The sequence below is a fragment of the Hesperophylax consimilis genome, chromosome 9 (genome assembly GCF_061612785.1).
Source record: "Hesperophylax consimilis isolate HC1 chromosome 9, BYU_Hcon_1.0, whole genome shotgun sequence".
In the NCBI taxonomy this organism is placed as follows: Eukaryota; Metazoa; Arthropoda; class Insecta; order Trichoptera; family Limnephilidae; genus Hesperophylax; species Hesperophylax consimilis.
In genome coordinates, this window is record NC_142844.1 from 30,565,170 (window position 1) to 30,586,276 (window position 21,107).

Consider the following 21,107-nt stretch of genomic DNA (forward strand, 5'->3'; position numbering starts at 1 on the left):
AAATCTTAACTAGCAGTTAAAAACCCGCTCCGCGGGTTTTTGCTGCTAGGCCCTGCGGGCGGCACTTGGTTAGGCTGCGCCCAGTTTAAGTGATATTAACAACAGTTACATTTAATAGATAGATATTAGGTCATTCACAGAGAGAGGGTGAGTATATATTGTTAAAACACGGAACAGGAAGGAGTTAATGAATAATAACATGCTCAATTTAGGCATAATAAGAATGACAGTTGTTTGAATAAATGAAATTTTACGTATTTGTGATGGATTATTTCAAATGAAACACTATTATTGACTACATGTCTACAACTGATATTAACTGTTATGGTACCTAATATAATTTGCTCATAGGAGACTTGCAGTGCTTAAATATGTGTTACAACCGTCAATGTCTATAAGTTGAATCAATATCGTATAGTTTGTCACAACAATTAAAGAAAGTTACAACAAAGTTGACTGAAATAATACATTATTACATATTGATTAATTGTACCCGTGTTTATGGATAAAAGGAGGGTAATGGTGCAATGTGATTAGCAGTCGGTTTAATTAAAAGGTGTGAATTTTACTCCAACTGGTGGTAATTCTTTTCCTAAAACTGTTACTGTATCTAATAAAGTTTAAAGTTAGATTATATATACACCTTCATCAGGAGAGTAAAAATCTATATATAAAGGTAGATTATTACAATATAGCGCCCCTGAGGTAATATCTCACAAAAGCGGCGCCATGCAAATTGTCCAATTAATAAATAATTATAATGTTTACATTTTATTATGTACGTATGCATTGATATACAATGGAAATAGATAAAATAATGTTATCCGATTAAACTTTATTTTATTAAAAAACAAATAACTTTTTTAACTTCACTTTATTATATACAACCAATACATGTTTCATGAACGAAGTATACACCGAAGTCAAAAATTAAATATAGATTACAATTGGAAAAAAGAAGTGGAAGGAGGGGGGAGGGGTAAGAGTAGGCTGGGTTTATAAGAATTATGAATTACAATATGTAAGACCAGTTAAGTGGGAAAATATTTAAAAGAGAGTTTATAAAAAAAAATTCTTGTTAATTACATCTACTTTTATAAACATGTTCTCTTATTTCTAAAATTTCGAAATTATTTATTTGTGATGCTTTATATCCTGTGTGAAGTATTTTAAGACCTGAAATTTTTTTTTGCATATAACCATAAAACAATATATTCATAAGACAAATAACATTTAATAACGGTTATTCTAATAAATTGATAGTTGAAATACTAAATAAAATAATTAAACATATTATCTTCAAACGGTATTTTTACCCTAGTTCTTAAGATATAAATAAACAATGGCGTAGAATTCTGTTTGTGGATAACGACACTTCTAAAATGATATATATAAACATTCCTAGTACTATTCAACCGGCGTTTTACACTGATAACAGAATGAATAAATATATTCTTAATAATATAGATTGCGAAAATCAAACAAAAAAATCAGGAGTTTATAAACTCAATTGGGCTGGATTTGTAATTTATTTTACAAAGGTAGAACCAATAGAAACTTTGAAGTCAGAACTAAAAAACATCTCAGGGTTCTAAATGGAAATAGTGAATATGAGTTTGCAAATCATCTTTTGAATCACACTTTCGATAAAAATTCAGGTCTTAAAATACTTCACTCAGGATTAAAGCATCGCAAATAAATAATTTAGAAATTTTAGAAATTAGAAAACATGTCAATATAAAATCAGATGTAATTAATAAGCAAAAAAAAAATTATAAATAATAATGAAAAATGCCATTGCAAAGTAGAACTAAACTTCCAGAAGAAATCTTATTATTAAATGCTTGATGTTCAAGTAATTTTGCATATTTAAATATACGCGCCAGTCATTTGATTCGTTTCTTCACCGCCAGAGGGGCGCTCTGTCGGCCACCTAGCCGCGATGCGTATCGGGAATCGGCCATATTGAATTAACGCCTGCTTTTTTCGTCAAACGTCAAACGTAATCACGTAATTGTGGATAATTTTCACTGTAATGTAATTAATCCAATGGATTATGAACTTTCTAAGACATATTTTCTTCGATATTATCCAAAAATTGTATGAGCAGAAACGATATTTTTTAAGAAATATCGTATTACATGTGGCGATTCTATTTCAGTATGAAATGGTGTCTTAATCTTTAAAGTCTTATTTAAACACAATTTGAATTTGACCAATCACAGGGCCTACACCGTCCAGACGCTGGAGTAATAATATTATCAGAAGCTTTTCGTGCGTCATGTATCAATGTTTCGAAGTCCAAATACGTAGTCAAGTATGTAGGTAAAAGAATATCATTTTAGTAGTTTAAGAATAGTATATTAGACATAAAATGCAAAATTGTATAAATAAATATAATAGACTATAAAAATTATAATTAATTAAAAAGGAAGAAAAGCAATTCCATAAAAAATCAAGGTTGCGTTTATATCCAAAACTGATATTTTATCGATGATTTACACACATATTATTTTGCAATTTCATTTGCTTTTATTGCTATGTTTTATGTATTTTCACAGATTCTTTTATTGCCAAATATTTTTATTATTTATAAGTATGCGTAATTTATTATTTAAAGGTATTTATTTCTTTTCAGTCTTGACAAAACCGTATCATTAACTTTTCTTTTGTAGAATTAAATAAAATTTTATTTCTATTTTAAATTTTATTTTATTTTTAAGTTAGATTTTATTATTATATTAAGTTTACTTATATATATGTATTTTTTAAATGATGTAATTGTAAAGCTGCAGACGACACAGGAATGCCCTAGTGAGATGTGCAGATTGTTTTTTGAGTTACAAACTATTTTTTGAATAAATAAATAAAAAAGTATGCAAATATATACATATTTTCCATGATTTAATACCAAAACAATGTCATTTAAATGCAATTCAATCAAATTCTCCCTTTAAAAAATTCTTTAGTTTTAATCTTTCTTCGCGGTCGTAAAAATTCCATTTTGTGCAAGTTCCGCATTCTGTATTTCCCGAACCATTGGCTTTAGAGCTTACAGAAAGCCCGAGGAATATAACCCGAACCTGCAATGATGCTCCGTCACCTCAAGCAGTTGGCCGCACCTGGTACCAGAACGGTTCGTCATATTTTTCTTGTTTCAGCAAATTTCTAGATTCAGGGGAACTACTAAGCCCCTTCTGAAAGTTTGAGTTTTGCTGGAGTAACCGGACTTTTATGTAACGTGGATTATTGGATATTATAAAATTTATATATTTAAAAAATACATGTATTTTGTCCATAAATTTTTCATTTTGAAATTAGTTTATTGATGATTGTTATATAGTAAATACAGGAAAATTAATTAATATCTAAACTAATTACTATTGAGTTTTGTGTTTTCAATTTCAATGGTGTCAATTTCCACCATAAAATAGTTGAACATTTAACGCATTCTCAAAATAGGTAAACATATACACCTTCAATCCAAGACAAATTATATAAATACATAAATTTACGGAAAAAATATTTTTAACCTGGAAAAATGGAGGAAGCGGTTGATCCGCATGCCTTCATAACAAAGACCAAACAAAACATAAGTGATTTACATACAATTATAGAAGAAAATAAACTTACCAAAGAAACCAAATCAAAAATGATGAAAGAAATAAATAACATCATGGAAATGATATCGCACATGGCAATAGAATTAGCTAAATTACAAGAGAAGTGTGATATTCAAGAAAAAAACCAAGCACCAAAATACCCATTTTCATACTCTTCTGCAGTAAAAAACTTAGTATCACAAACGCAAGAAAAACGATTTCCTATAATAATTAAAAGCTTAAAAGAAGAAGACACTGAAAAAATAAAAGAGAAAATACAAAAGATTAAAATATCGCAGTTGGGAATTCGAGTATGCGAAATTAAAAAAACAAAAAAAAAACCTTATAATAACATGCCCAGAAAAAGAAGACGCAAAAAAATTAAAAGATAAGATAAATGAAGTCGACAAAACCATAATAGTAGAGGTACATCTGAAAACGGATCCATGCGTAATATTCAAAGGTCTTGACAAAGACTATACCGAAAAAGAATTCCTAGAAGACATCATTGAACAAAACAACGACATCAAAATGATATGTGAAAAATACCAAGACAAAGAAATATTACAAGTTAAGGCCATCATTACAAACAAAAAAACTAACAGCAAAAACTTAATACTACAAACAAATCCCGAAATGAGACTACATTTTATTAATAAAAAAAAATTCATCTAGGATTCATGAGAATCTATGTAGAAGACTGCAGTCCTCTTACCCAATGTTTCCACTGTCAAAGATTTGGACACACAGCACAAAAATGCTACAATAGAATGAATAAACCAACATGCAAGCACTGTTCAGAAGATCATCCCATCTCCGAGTGTAAATCCCTGGAACTGCCACCCAAATGCGCTAACTGCAACTCAGCTAACAAGAAGAAAGAAATAAACTCCTTGAACAGTAAAATGAATGAAGTAGACCACAGAACAAACAGCGAAACATGTAAGTTCCGATCTTACATGCTTAAATTAGCCAAAGAAAGAATTAACTACGACATTGAATAAAAATCTTATAAATAATTTTGTAAAATACAACCGAAAATGCATTAAATGGATGATTTCTTAAGTAACGAATTAGAGTTAAATATTAAAATTCAAGAATATGAATGTATATGTACCGATTCGTGTAACAAAATTATTTCTAAAAACATCGATGATATAATTATTATGCACATAAACATCCGTAGCATTCAAAAAAATATAAATGAATTAATTCTAAAAATAAATAATTTAATTAAAAAACCGGACTTTATAGTGTTATCCGAAACATTTACGAACGCTGATTCACCGTCTTATCACTTACCTGAGTACAACTATATTTCTACCAAAGTAGACATCAATAAAAATTCGGGAATAATAATATTTGCAAGCAATAAATTTAGTATTGTTAACATAATAGAACATCCAATACACTTAGTAAACTGCATCGAAGTACATTTCAAACTCGGCAAATCAATATACCATCTAATAGCTATCTATAGAACGCATGGCTCGAGTATTATTACATTTATTAATGACCTCAAATACATATTATTAAAATTAAAAAATAAACTTTTCTTCGTCGTAGGAGATTTTAACGTTAATATTAATGAAAAAATAGAAAATAATAACAAAAATGAATACATCAATTGTATGACTGAACAAAATTTTATATCTTGCATAAATAAAAATACTAGGGAAATAAAAGAACATACTCCATCTTGTTTAGACCACATTTGGACAAATGTAAACATTAAAGATCTTCACAAAATAAAATCAATAGTTTGGAAAACTAACATAACTGACCATCACTCATGCTTACTTCTGTATAATAATAATATTAAACATAAAAAACAGAACATACAAAAAAAACACAAAACATTAAGTACATTGAACATGATAAAAAAATTATAGATGCCAATATACAGCCTACACAATGTGCAAACATATTTAATTCCTTCTTTGCAAATGTTGGGAAAAATCTTGCGAAAAATATCCATAAGCCTTTAAACCAAGAAAACCATAAAAATAAAAATATACAGAAACGTAATATACTTTCAATGTTTGAAACAACAACAGAATGTGAAATCTCGATAATAATAGAAAATATGAAAGGAGGTTCGTCTCTCGGTTTTGATTCTATTACGACACACATGTTAAAAACTATGAAACCTCACTTAATAAAACCTATCACTCATTTAATAAACTTAAGTTTAACAAGTGGAATTTTTCCAATGAACTACAAAACCACAATAATCTCACCTATTTACAAATTTGGAGATCCACATCAAGCAACGAATTATCGCCCAATATGTCTAATTTCTAATATAGGAAAGATCTTTGAAAAAATAGTAAAAAAAACAATTGGTAAATTTTCTAGATAATAATAAAATATTACACAAAAACCAGTTTGGCTTTATAAAATCACTCAGCACACAAGATGCTATTGCTAACGTAACTTCATACATTCACGAATCATTAGATAAAGGTAAAAAATGTGCGGGAATATTTATTGACCTTAGAAAGGCATTCGATAGCATATCTCATGAGATGCTATTAAAAAAATTGAATAATATCGGCATAAAAGGCAACGCGATTAAATGGATCACCGACTACTTAAAAAACCGTCCTCAAGTGGTAAAAATCAATCGTGTTAATAGTGATCAAGAGATTACAAGCTTTGGAATTCCCCAAGGTACAGTGCTTGGACCAATTCTATTTACTATATATGTAAACAATATTTTTTTTCAACCTTTACATGGTCAAATTACGTCATACGCCGATGATACAGTATTAATAAAGACTTGGGAAAAAGTTGAATTAAAGGCCACAGAAGACATCAACACCAGAATTTTTCCGATACTAATTTACTGTCACGATACCACTAAAAATTTTAACATTGTCATAAATAATAATACTGAAATTCACAGCCAAAACTATTGCAAATCAAACTGTACGGTACTAAAAACAACAAATAAAATTAAATATCTAGGAGTAATTATTGAAAAAAATCTGAAATGGAAGGAACAAATATGTCAAGTAGTAAACAAAATCAGAAAATTAATATATATATTTTTAAGAATTAGAAACTTTCTGTCGATAAAAAATCTATATTTAATTTACTATGCCTTAGTTCAATCCACTTTACAATACGCTATTATTAGTTGGGGATCCGCGTATAAATGTAACCTTCTTCCAATTGAAATTATACAAATAACAATTATTAAAATTATACTAAAAAAATCCTTTGACTACCCAACAGAACGCCTGTTTGAAGAATTTCAAGTACCTACATTTAAAGACCTATATATTAAAAACTCATTAATCCAAATTATAAAAGAAAAAGATAAATATCAATTTTTAAATGAAAACAGAACGCGACTTAGACATGTTTTTCTATGCCCAAAACTAAATACGTCTTTTGCACAACATCATTATACTTACCGGGGAAGAACTTTTTTCAATCGTCTACCAGAAGAAATCAGAAGCATTAATGATAAAACCCGAATACTGCTCTCTGTCAAGAAATACTTTAAAAATAATCTAAAAAAAAAAACTACTTTCACTTAATTAATCTCACAAATATCCTTAGTTTTCCATAACTTCCTTTATTTTTTAAAAATTTATTATATTAATATATTATCCTTCACTACTATCAAAAAAAAATACTACAGCAAACATACATTTATGTACAATGAATTATTTAAGTACTAACTAACAACAACATTTATGTACACTCCCCTTCCATACACAAGCAAATGCTTTCAATGGAAGAGTAGTAAAAAGACCCAAGATGTAAAATGAATTATGTACCATGTAAACATATTATTAAAAATAAAAAATAATGAAAAAAAAAATATATATATATTTTAATAATAATGTAATGTAAAGCGCCGTTTCTGTGAAAAATCACCTCAAGGGATCTAGTGAATTTTATTTTTTTAAAGTCACAGAAAACCATTTTCACCCGGCAGGTCACTTCAGATACACATACTTTTATTGAAAAAAATACGATTTTGAATGCAGAGGACATAATTGTAAAAACTTTTACACTTGCTATTTTACCTTCTATTACTATTGATATTTCATTTATCAGGAGATCAGTGGCAAAAGAAGAGTTGATATTTATTTTAAAAGAAATGCAAATTTAATCCAAATCCAAAACATTGCGAAAAAATGTTAAAATGTTATAATTTTTTTTCTATATTTATACAAAAAAAATAAACATTAAACCACATTTTAAAAGAAAATAAATTATTAAAATCGTTAAAAAAATAATTTATGTAAATAATTGACAATTTTGTCTTCATCCACAACATTGTGAACAAAATCAATAGATTCATTTAGTCTCTATTTCATTATAGAGTTACAACCCTCTTTTGTGTTTCATTTTTTTTGCTAAGCAAAAAAAGTTAAATTTCTTACTGAATTTTAATTTAAATTGAGAGTGACACTCATTGCATTAAAAAAAATATTTTCCACTTGCAACGAAAGCTTCCTAAAGTTTGGTGAACGCAATACGAAAGCCATTCTAGATCCAACTTAGAAACGTAGAGTGGGGATACTTTGTATGTTCCCCAAAGGTTTTTTGTTTGCTGCATATATCTCATCCAGTGGTATGCGGCTCCTCTTACAACGAAATATGTTTGTTTCCCAGTTGTAGCTTTCTTTGGGTTGTTTAAGACGAATTGCGTAAGTTTAAAATTTCCACCGCAAAGAAAATGCTACGTTTTATCGAATGACCGAAAGAATGCTTGGAATAAAAATAATAGAGCACTTGCAAAACTAAGAGAAATACCATTTTTAAAGGTAGATTAATTCGTTATTTTTTGAGAGGCTTCATAATACATATTTCTATTGAGTTATATTTTTCTAATAAACGGTGGAAAATTTTTTCACTTATTTTTTTTAAATTTAAAATTTCTTTTTTTCATAGAGTGAAAATTAAATATAGAATAATGAGAAAATTTTAACGCATGACAGAGTAACCCTCTTTATTTTGTTTTTTACATATGCGTAGTTAGTATAAATAGTATGAATGTAAATTCTAAATCTGTTAAGTCAGGTATGCAGATTACATAATTTTCGAAAAATCCAAAATATAATTTTTTTGATTATTTACTAGTAGCTAAGAATTTTTATCCCTCAAAATATTTATTAAGTATTTCTATCCATTCTAATAGAAAACAGTTTAAATTTGACCCACGTTTATTCCAAAATGATAACCCTATTTCTACTGTATGATGTCATAGTTTACATAACCACTTTGGTTGTGCAACTATGATAGTCAAACAGCTTCAGCACATGTTAAATGTTCTTTGTTCCGCTTCTATTGAATACCACTGTAACTGAATACAACAATTATATTAATGTAATTATAACAGTAATCACATGTAAGATATCGAACATATGTACTTCATGAGAGATGCAGAATTTCTCACGTGACAGTTAGGGGATGCAAGATACTTCACCTAAAAACACAAAACGGTGATAGTATCGCGTGTGGTAATCACAAAGGTTTCAACATCTTTATGCAATCATTTTATTCTCAATCTTGAAAATTAGGGAGACTCAGGTTTTTGGTGAATGAAGCGCGGCTTGTTTGGTAATTGGTCAAGAAACGTGCCCCATGGGGAAGTTGTAGGGGGCATGAACAGACTTTCATTAGCAAGCAATAAACCGTCAAGCTGTGCAACGGGGGAGGTCCTAGTTCAGACAGCAAATTTAGCCTTCCCTCTGAGGGATAACAATCGTTTTGTGGTCCACATCCATCGATGTTGCGTCTTTTACCTAGTTGTGAACAAATTCTTTATCTGAAAATGGTTAATTTTTTTTCACAGGTTCTGCGTGAGAGCATTGCCTACCTTTTAAATCATTGTATTCTTTTTTAATTTCTTATGAACACGCAATATTTTGAGAATGGGTCTGGCTATACACATGTTTTAATCTTTAAGAAACCTTAAATTTATATTCAAACTGACTTGAATCCGCCTTTTCTTTCATGAGGTATTAGGGAGAGAGTACAACGAATTTTCCCACGGGAATGAAATGTTTTCTGAGATGAAAAGTAACCATTTCACTTTCCAGTTCTCCTACTATTAGTACTAAGTCACCAAACGTAGCGAACCACTTGAGGTGACGTATGACAGGAGCGTTAGTTATCAATATATTACAATATAAGATTGGATTATGAAACATTGGCACAGGTACGGAAAATAAGGTTTCGCCGGCATAGCAATATAATGGTTGGTTGATGGAAAAATTCGTTTTTTAACATTTTTTTAAACCACATATTGGTAGTTATCATCACAATTCCCAGCGTAACAAATCAACGATACTCAATCATACTAGACTTTCCCCATAGGTTTGAACGAATCATATTTTTTAATACAGTATGTAAATTAGTTTGCAGTATTTCAACGGTTACGCGTTGTTCTATTTTTAATGTAATGTCATCGCCGTTGATTGACACATGCAATAGTGCATTCGCATAAATTCACACGCACGATCGAATAATGCATCATCGTTAATTGCATACAATGCAATTTGGTTGCGAAGTCAACATCCGTGTATTTTGCCACACTGGATTTTTCCGGTGACGGCTCTCCTAACAATGTGCAGGGGAGGCGCCAACCGCACGCTCGTGCACCTGCTCTCGCGTTCACCCCCACAAATGTGCGCCTCATAGAATATAGAAGAACACAAGAAATGCCTTATTCATTTGAATGGAAACCAATGTCGCCACTGACTTTGCGACTTATGTAACAAGCACATTTAGCACGCGTTACATCTTTTTACGCTTGATCGACATTTTATATCGCCATCCCGTTTAAATTTCACGATTAAGATGAACACAATAAAATTTAAGCAAAAAATGGTCCGAGTTTTGGATCATGACAAACGCCCAAATGGCATTTCTTGGCACCAACATATACGTTAAATTATATTCACATCAGAGAGCAATTATTTTCCAGTGCCATACAGTGCAGCGTGTAACTATAAAATTTGAACGTGGTATGTATTATTATTGTTTGGGTATAGCTTTTCAAAAAATTTTAACAACCCATAAAATAATTTTTTTACGCTTCTTTACCTTCACACTTCAATTCATGAATAAACTTAGAGTGCTGATGAACAAAGGTACAGCATGAGTAAAATTCTAAATTAAGAATATAAAAACAGATATATTTATAAGCATTAGACTCGGATAGCTTCTGGATTGTTTTATTATTTAAAGTCCCATTAAAAAATGTTTTAATAGTTTGTCAAATTATTATTATATTGTTAAAAGCTACATGGGCATTGTTTTAAACAACAAAATAAATAAAAATGCGTTCACCATTCATACTTTCGAAATGTGCTTAGTTGATTTTTTATTTATGAGCATCAGACTCTACGGGTTGGTTCTGGAACATTTATTTTTACATCCTTTTAAAAAGTTTGTCGGTCTAAGGTCGGGAATGAAATCCCGGCATGCGCAAGTAAATTTTATTTGATTGATTTGTGTTATTTGACAAAATAATTATTTAAAATGAAATAAGGTATATTTGCGGCACGTTCCAGAGTGGAAGATTCTCTCAAGATTGCCCTGCTGTAAGACCACCATTTGGAATTGAAACGTTGCTTAAAATGGCTTTAGCCGTGTTTGGTGACCAGATCTCAATAGCCAAGTACTTCTTTACCTTTTTCAACCCCATATCCTTCACTTTCCTACTAACTTCAGCTTCACAACATACTCAAATTGGGGATGCCATAATCTCACTGGTTCCGGGCAGTTGGTACTCTTGCGTGGTATTCACATAAAAAATTATTGAAAAAAAGTTTTTTTTCATATTTCAAAATTAATTATTTTGTTTAAGCCCCAATTCCATCCTCATCCAACAAAATAACATTAAAAAAATACCGACATTTTAATTGATTCAAAAATTCAAGGTAACTGTGTAAACTTTTGTTGATAGCGTTAAGTGCCAATTCTAAGTTTTTAGCCATGTGAAAGCAGCTTATAAATGTACCTATCAAAAAAGAAAGAAAAATTGAAAAGAAAATCTTTATTTCTAAGAACACTTTTCTCTTAAAACTTTGTGTTCCTCCCACTTCTTAAATAAGAATGACCTTAAAATCTTATAACATTTTACTTAAAGCTGTATAGCTGTATGTGGCAGACGTGCAACGCAAAACAAACTTAATGAGAATAACCCTAAGTAACAACTTCCCAAAACTGAACTTACTTCGTTTCAGGTCTAAGTTGTCCCATTGTTGAAAGAATCTATTCATCCATGCCTGGCGCCGTTAGATCGAGTAAAGCACCTTTTGTTATGAATGAACCACTTAATTCGTAAAAGTCTCGCATCAACTCCCCCTGCTACGCAAAAATAAACCCTATTTCAATGAGATTAGAAACCACATTAGAAGTTATATGAAGGGATATTTGCATCATTTTTGAGAGGTTGGAGTCTAATGGACCACATAGTAATACCAGTCGTTTGCGAACGAATATCTTGCAAAGTTAAGCATTTCGATGAAAATAAACAGAATATCACGTTTTATCATTTGAACTAAATCTCATCATATTACGCAGTGGCTGGTTACTGGTTATTGACCCATGGTTCACAAGCTTTAACACAATATGTCGATGCCAAAGTGCTGCGAATAAAGTCATATTACTCGGTGGATCACGTTTTCTATTTTTCTTTCTTTTACAAGGATAAAAACGGTGAAAGCATTTTTAATATTATATCTACCCCGGGATTTTTATTTTTATTTTTAATTTCAATTTTTGCCTTTCAAAAATAGAAATTTACCTTTCGGAAGTAAATTTATACTAATTGTACAAAAAATGTGGAAACGCTCATAAGAAGAATAGCCATTCAAATATAATGTGTTTAAGAATGAAATAGCCCGCTTAAGTGTGACCACTGGACCTAGTTCGATGAAACCACGGACGTTGTCTCAGTAACATATATTCACACTATTAATTCATTCAAGCATTTGTCAAACATTTAAGAACTAAAAGATTTCACTTTTTAAATAAAGAATAAATTAATAATACAATAATGTTGGTACCTACTCTATCACTTGTCGGACATGATTTAAACTTATCAATTCCAATTTTTAAAATAAAAGTTCATTGAAATTGAATTAATGCATACGCAAAATTTCGTTTCGAAAAAACATTGACATTGTGTAACTAAATTACTTAGGCGGGCGTTTAATATTATTTATTTGACTATCGGCCTCGTGAAGAATACAACAATTTGGCCGTTGTTCAGTAGGATTCGAGGTGATTTTGAACAAAAACGGCGTTATACAAATCATCAAAGTATTTTTATTATTTCATCATGGTGATACGGTTTCCATTTCATGTAATATATAAGATATTATATCGGACGCTTGTTCATTATAATTTAAGAATGACTTTATATTGTTTTTGTTTACATCTTTCGCTACTATTTACTACGATAAGAAATAAATAAATATTGTTTGCGTATAATGTTAATCCGTGGATGTGACATTAATAAACTATTTTGAAATTGTCCACATTCACGGAACTCTGCATTGTGTACCTAGCTTTAAGATTGTCAAATTCCTGGAAATGTAAAAAATGTAACTTGTAAAAAATAAACAATAAACAATTGGCCGGCGGGTAGCAAATTAGAAAGTGTGGGGTCCAAGGCTGGCTGGTACGCTCCAACGGCTTTAGAAATCCGACCAATGAGAAGCCATAAACGGGCCGCCGAACCGTGGCCGACCTTTTTTTTATGTGCCGTTGTCGAGTCGGAACTTTGACAAAAAGCACCAATTTTAAATTTTAAATTCTCTTTCTCCATTGGATCACCCTCGCCTCGGACCTTCGCATCTACGAGCTACCTGCCGCTGCCCCTTTCTGCCGAGTTCTGAGAATTTTATTGGCCTTTCTCCTTCAACTGAAGAATCCTGCATCCACTAGATTCCGGCGGGAACCACGAGGCTTAAGAAGCTGACATACTTAACTGCCTTTTTAAAGGCAATCTTTCATTTATTTGCATTTGCACAAAGTCGTCTATATACCAGAAACGTCCTTTTCAGGACGAGGTTCAATTGATTTGCATTTTGCACAAAGTCGTGTATATTCCAGAAACGTCCTTTTCAGGACGAAAGTCAATTGATTGGCATTTACAAAGTCGTTTGAGTCGTGTAACTAACCCCTATTTTTTCAGTCTGTATGCACACGACATTTAGTCGGGTACATAATTGGTCCTTCGTAACCGGATTCACACGCCTTCACGCCTTCTGGTAACCGGATTCAACACGCCTTCACGCCTTCTGGTTACCGGATTCAACACGCCTTCACGCCTTCTGGTAACCGGATTCAACACGCCTTCAGGTCCACACGCCTTCAGGTCATCAGGTCCACACGCCCACACGCCTTCAGGTCATCAGGTCCACACGCCTACACGCCTTCAGGCCTTCAGGTCCACACGCCTACACGCCTTCAGGTCATCAGGTCAACACGCCTACACGCCTTCAGGTCATCAGGTCCACACGCCTACACGCCTTCAGGTCCACACGCCTTCAGGTCATCAGGTCCACACGCCTACACGCCTACACGCCTTCAGGCCTTCAGGTCCACACGCCTACACGCCTTCAGGTCATCAGGTCAACACGCCTACACGCCTTCAGGTCGTCAGGTCCACACGCCTACACGCCTTCAGGTCATCAGGTCCACACGCCTACACGCCTTCAGGTCATCACGCCTTCACGCCTTCTTGAAGGATGTCACCTACTCTACGCAGCGGGCGCGGCGTTTCGAGCTCCTCAGAGACATCCCAGCCCGCCCCCGCTGTCCCCGCTGCTCCAGATGGGCCTTCGCCACCTTTAGACTTGGGCCCACTTACCTCGGGCTCTTCTGAGCACGCTGTCTCCAACCGAGGTCTCGATGTTGCCGCGCCCGCGGTCCCGGCCCTTCTTGCCACGGGCCCCGCTGTCCCGGCCCCCCTTGCCACGGGCCCCGCTATCCCGGCCCCCCTGGCCCCGAGCCACGCATCTATCTGCTCCGATGATGTCGCTTCGCCTGGGCTTACGTCAACCGATGACACCGTCCAGAAGTTACGTCGAGAAATGCGTGCCATGCAACAACAGCACGCCCAGCAGATCGCAGACCTGCTGGCGGCCCTGAGGCCTGTGCAACCAACCACCGCGCCGGTGATCGTCCCGGCCACGGTGTCCTACGGAGTAACCACGCCGGTGATCGTCCCGGCTGCGGCGTCTCATGAAATAACTACGCCGGTGAACATCTCGGCCCCTACCCCGGCATTCGTCGGAATGCAGCCGGTAGCTTGTGTCGGCCACACGGTATCGAAGCCTACCGTAGTCGAGCGACTCGTGTCTCACGGGGGTACAATGCCAGCCTACAACTCGGCCCCAATCATTACGCCCGTTTACGGCTATACCGACGGCATGCAGCCGGCACCTGAAGTCGGCCACACGGTATTGCAGCCTGCCATAGTTGAACGACCTGTATCTAACATCGGTCACCCACAGCAAGCGCCTCCACTATATGCGCCGGGCCCTGATCTACAAACACACCTTGCCGCATCGTACAATGAGCCGCGGTCTGTCAACCTGCAGAATGGGCAGCCCGCCAGTCTGTCCCATGCGGATATACCTACTCAGCCAGGGTATAATGTGCACCTCAATCGGCAGCTCCATCCTGGTTACCAGCATCAAACCTCCTCCAGCCAGGAGTTCTCACCAATATTTCCACCACCACCTACTGCCGATGAGACTTCTAGACACACAAGTGAGTGGGCACACCAAGGCGCGGACTCCGTGGCGCAACTTGCTTCTGCAATTACAAATGCAATTCGCGCCTCGCGATCCGAGGATAGCCCCCGTCCCTCCGTAGAGGATGACATAAGAATGGCTGCCCTAATAGCCAGGCAATCTACCGCCAAGGACCTACCTTCCTTCTCGGGGGACCCGCTCGAGTGGCCTACGTGGATGGCCCAATATTCACAATCCACGGCCACCTGCAAGATGACTTCGAGCGAGAATCTCATTCGGTTGCAGCGTGCACTGAAGGGCAAAGCCCGAGAGGCCGTCGGCCCCCTGCTGATGGATCCAACGCAAGTCCCCGAGATAATTGCCGTCCTTGAGCAGCGATACGGCGGCTCGGGTTCAATTGCTGCCTTGATGCTGGAGAAGGTGAAAAAACTGCCGCATCTCACCGCCGAAGCATCACTTGAAGACCTGGCAGATTTTTCTGGAACAATCCAGAACCTCGTGGCGTCGTTGCGAATCTTGCGGACCGACGGGTACCTCACTAATCCTGCCTTGCTGTCTGACGTCACATCTAAAATGCCGTGCACGTTGCGACTAGCCTGGTTGGCGGAAGTGCGCGGACAAACAGTTCCCGCCACCATAACTCAGTTCGCGGCATTTTTGAAAAGTTTTGCAAACGCTATCCCCTTAAGCGGAATGGTTGACCCCGCACGGTCTGCACGTGCCCCGCGCCGCGAACAAGTTCATGCAAATGTGCCCGCTAACTCAAGAGTGAACAATAAAAACAAAAACAATAGTGAAAACATTAATTGTGCGCAGTGTGGCGGGAACCATAAAACTCGTGAGTGCCCGGCATTCTTTGCGAAATCAGTTGATCTCCGCTGGGAAACAGTGCGCGCGAGTTCTTTGTGTCGCAAGTGCCTAGAAAAACACTATACCCGCGAGTGCACCTCTAAAGTGTGGTGTGGAGTAGGAGGCTGCCGCGCCCCCCACCACAGGCTGCTACACAACCCCGCGCCCGCTTCCGCGCCAGTGAATACCGTCGTGAGTGGTGCCGTCAATCTATGACGCCAGAGTACGGATTGCCGTGTACTACTGAAGATCGTGCCAGTAGTACTGAGCACTTCGTATGAAAATGAAGCTTCAGTGTTCGCGCTTCTTGACGAAGGCTCCACGGTAACCCTCATTGATGCTGACACTGCGGCACAAATTGGCGCGAGTGGCCCAGTCCAGGGGCTAAAAATTCATGGAGCAAAGGGAATGTGCACATCTGACTTGCACTCCCGCCGGGTGAAAATAACCATAAGAGGTGCAGGTAGCAGTGATGAGTATCATATTACGGCTCACACAGTGACTGACCTCAGTCTACCGGAGCAGCGTGTCCCAGGAAGACGCGTCACCCCTCGGATACTGATCGGGCAAGACAATGCTCATTTGATAGTATCAAGAGACGTGCGGGAAGATTTCGGCACCACGCGAATAGTGTCGCGGACCGCACTAGGGTGGATTGCCCACGGTGGTACCGATCCTGGCAGCGACGGCCCAGCTACCACCCTGGCCCTGCAGATGGAGACAGCCGCAGACATCCGCCTGAGAGAGTTGGTGAAATCCAACTTTGCCGTCGACTCTCTCGGCGTAACATCTGCGGCCAGAGTCAATGCGAGTGAACTCAAAGCCACAGCCCTGATGGAAAAGACCACCCGTCCTCTACCAAACGGCAGGTGGGAAACCGGGCTTTTATGGCGAAACCCGGAAGTCACGTTGCCCGACAATTACCACTGTGCCCTGAAACGTTTACAGTCCCTCGAGAGAAAGCTGGCAGCAGATGCAAGCCTAGCAGCGGCCTATACTGACAAAATGGGTCAGCTGGTAGCTAAAGATTACGCCAGGAAACTGTCTGATCGCGAGATATCAACACCTGCCCCTCGGAAGTGGTATCTCCCACATTTTGCGGTGCTCAATCCAAACAAACCCGGAAAGATTAGAATAGTCTTTGATGCTGCCAGTCGATGCCGAGGGACTTCGCTAAATGACCAGCTGCTCACCGGTCCTGACCTGCTGTCTTCTCTTCTTGGGAACATCCTTCGCTTTAGAGAAGGGACTATTGCCATAGCAGCCGATATTCAGGAGATGTTCCTGCGCATCAAGATAAGGAGGGATGATCTGCAGTCACAACTGTACCTGTGGAAGTCACCAACATGTCGCGAACCTGACACATACCAGTTGACATCAATGATGTTCGGGGCCACATGCTCGCCGAGTAGCGCCCAGTACGTACGAGACAGGGTTGCCGGGGAATACGAACACGAGTACCCGGCCGCCGCGGCAGCCGTTCGTTCCAAATTTTATATGGACGACTATTTGGATGCGGTAGATACTGCTAGCGAGGCTGCCGCACTAGTACAAAGCGTGAGTGCCCTTCTTGCAAAGGGAGGGTTCCACTTGACGAACTGGGCCTCTAACAGTCCGGAAGCCGTAGTTGACATTCCTTCCGGAGACCGGGCGAGCTCCACAGTTCATATCAGCAGCGGGGACAAAGAGATGGAGCGAGTACTAGGGCTAGTGTGGGACCCATCCACTGACTGCTTCCTTTATTTTTTTCAAAATGCAGTCAGCCCCGAAGAAGCTGTACGGCCCACCAAGAGGCAGCTTCTATCCATCGTAATGAAGATCTTCGACCCGGTAGGATTCGTCGCGTGCCTCACAATACGGTCAAAGATCTTGCTACAAGCTGTGTGGCGGTCGAGTGTTGAATGGGACGACTTGATCACCCTTGAGCACGCCGAGAGATGGAGAGATTGGCTAAGCTTGCTTCACGAGAGCAGCGTTTCAGTACCGAGGCGCTCCCTCCGGCACAAGCAGAGCAGCGTCACGTTACACCTATTCTGCGATGCGTCCGAACAAGCTTGCTGCACCGTCGCATACTACACAGAAGACGTGCAGGGAGTTTTACACGCGACATTCCTAGCCAGCAAGTGTAAAGTGGCTCCACTCAAGCCCCTCTCCATTCCCCGTCTTGAGTTGCAAGCCGCACTCATGGCGGCTAGATTAGCCAAGACCATCTTAAAAGAAAGCCAGGCTTTAATAAACCGGACTATCTTCTGGACAGACTCTTCAACCGTTCTGTGCTGGTTACGTACTGATCCACGCGCCTACTCTGCATTCGTGGCAAACAGATTGGGTGAAATAGATGAGATGACCAGCATACCTAACTGGAGGTGGGTGCCGACGAAGTTGAACCCCGCCGACATCGGAACACGTGACTCTGAAGTGCCTGATCTATCACCAAAAGGAAGATGGTTTTGCGGCCCTGCATTTCTTACTGCACCTGAAAGCGAGTGGCCAAAGGAGCGATCTCCCACCAAGAAACCCGACAACGACGTATTGGAGGTCAGGCCCCATTATGTAGGCCTAATAACCACTACAGGAGAGGCGTTCCCCTTAATCGAACGGTTCTCATCTTGGAACCGGCTAATTCGATCTACAGCATGGATACTCCGTTTTGTCAGGCGGTGCCGATTGGGGTCTCACAAACCCGCCGAGGGCACATTACGAGCAGAGGAACTGAAAGAAGCAGAGATCAGATGGGTCAGGAAATCCCAGGAAGACGCCTTCGCAGCTGATCTGCATACCATACGACATGGAAAGGCGCTACCTGCTGGCAGTCGTCTTAATTCCTTGACCCCCTTCCTCGGCCCAGATGATGTCTTGCGGATGAGTTCCCGATTACGAGCCCTGACAAAGACCACGAGCGTGGCCAAGACCCCCATCATATTGGATGGCAACGACCCGTACGCTCGGCTGCTGGTACGCCACTACCATGAGAAGGGAGACCACCCTAGCACCGAGAAGACAGTGGCGGAGATGCGCTGCAGTTTTTTCATTCTACGGCTCCGCACTATCAGCCGGAAAATAACACACGACTGCCCCACTTGCCGCATACGAAGAAGCAAGCCCTCTCCACCATTAATGGGGGCGCTACCATCTTACCGCCTGTTACATCATGTGCGTCCCTTTACTCACTGTGGGCTGGACTACTTCGGGCCAATGGAGGTCACAGTTGGCAGACACCGGGAGAAGCGCTATGGGGCAATTTTTACCTGCCTTTCCACCCGCGCTATTCACCTGGAACTTGCTGTTACGTTGACTGCCGACTCTGCCATTATGGCCTTGCAAAGAATGACCGCCCGAAGAGGTCAGCCCGAAGTTCTGTACTCGGACAACGGAACGAATTTCCATGGAGCAGACGCTGAGATCAGGGAAGCCTTGGATTCACTAAAACAAGATTCTAGAATTATGGACGCCATGGCTACCAAAGGCATTGAGTGGCGTTTCATACCGCCACTCAGTCCCCACATGGGGGGAGCCTGGGAAAGACTAGTACGGTCGGTGAAACGGGCCTTGAAAGCTACCTTAAAGGAAAGGGCGCCGAGGGAAGAGACCCTGCGGACAGCACTGGCAGAAGCTGAGTTTGTTGTCAACAACCGACCACTGACTCACGTCTCTGTTGACCCACGAGATGAAGAGCCCTTGACACCAAACCACTTCCTTCTGGGGTCAGCCGGAAAGCGCCCCCATTTGTCCCTGTATGACAAAAAAGAAGAAGAGGTATGTCTCCGCCGCCAATGGCGTATCGGGCAACAACTTGCAGATATGTTTTGGAGGCGCTGGCTCCGAGAGTACATCCCCACTATGGGCGCCCGACAGAAGTGGCACCACCCAGCCGAGCCCATCAAAAAGGATGACCTTGTGGTGATCATGGATCCTGCGCTACCCCGGAATAGTTGGCCGCGCGGCCGAGTCATCGATGCAAAACCCGCCGCTGATGGTCAAGTGAGGACCGCCCGCATTCAAACAGCTTCCGGGATATATGTGCGGCCAGCCGTTAAGATCGCCGTACTGCTGCCAGCCCCAAAATCCACCACTCCAGAACAATCTACAACACGGCCCGTCCAACTGCGAACCAGGGGTACCGGGCGTCCAGATCGTCGAAACACTTCACGTCCTCCCAAATAGCTTGGCGCAGAGGGCTGCACCGGGGGGAGTATATCGGACGCTTGTTCATTATAATTTAAGAATGACTTTATATTGTTTTTGTTTACATCTTTCGCTACTATTTACTACGATAAGAAATAAATAAATATTGTTTGCGTATAATGTTAATCCGTGGATGTGACATTAATAAACTATTTTGAAATTGTCCACATTCACGGAACTCTGCATTGTGTACCTAGCTTTAAGATTGTCAAATTCCTGGAAATGTAAAAAATGTAACTTGTAAAAAATAAACAATAAACAATTGGCCGGCGGGTAGCAAATTAGAAAGTGTGGGGTCCAAGGCTGGCTGGTACGCTCCAACGGCTTTAGAAATCCGACCAATGAGAAGCCATAAACGGGCCGCCGAACCGTGGCCGACCTTTTTTTTATGTGCCGTTGTCGAGTCGGAACTTTGACAAAAAGCACCAATTTTAAATTTTAAATTCTCTTTCTCCATTGGATCACCCTCGCCTCGGACCTTCGCATCTACGAGCTACCTGCCGCTGCCCCTTTCTGCCGAGTTCTGAGAATTTTATTGGCCTTTCTCCTTCAACTGAAGAATCCTGCATCCACTAGATTCCGGCGGGAACCACGAGGCTTAAGAAGCTGACATACTTAACTGCCTTTTTAAAGGCAATCTTTCATTTATTTGCATTTGCACAAAGTCGTCTATATACCAGAAACGTCCTTTTCAGGACGAGGTTCAATTGATTTGCATTTTGCACAAAGT

General features: G+C 38.8%; 1 protein-coding gene across 1 annotated transcript; it reads left to right on the top strand.

The window, feature by feature from the left end:
- The first annotated feature begins 14,332 nt into the window (after nt 1-14,332).
- Nucleotides 14,333-20,356, top strand: LOC149421235 (uncharacterized). Its single transcript, XM_089635182.1, has 2 exons — nt 14,333-16,384; nt 16,442-20,356. Exons 1-2 carry the CDS (start codon nt 14,333-14,335, stop codon nt 20,354-20,356), a joined length of 5,967 nt encoding a protein of 1,988 aa, XP_089491308.1.
- Nucleotides 20,357-21,107: the final 751 nt, after the last annotated feature.

Coding starts and splice junctions, on each gene's coding strand:
- LOC149421235 (XM_089635182.1), top strand. CDS start 14,333: ATGTCACCTACTCTACGCAGCGGGCGCGGCGTTTCGAGCTCCTCAGAG. Junction 16,385..16,441: donor CCGCGCCAGTGAATACCGTC/GTGAGTGGTGCC, acceptor GTACTACTGAAG/ATCGTGCCAGTAGTACTGAG.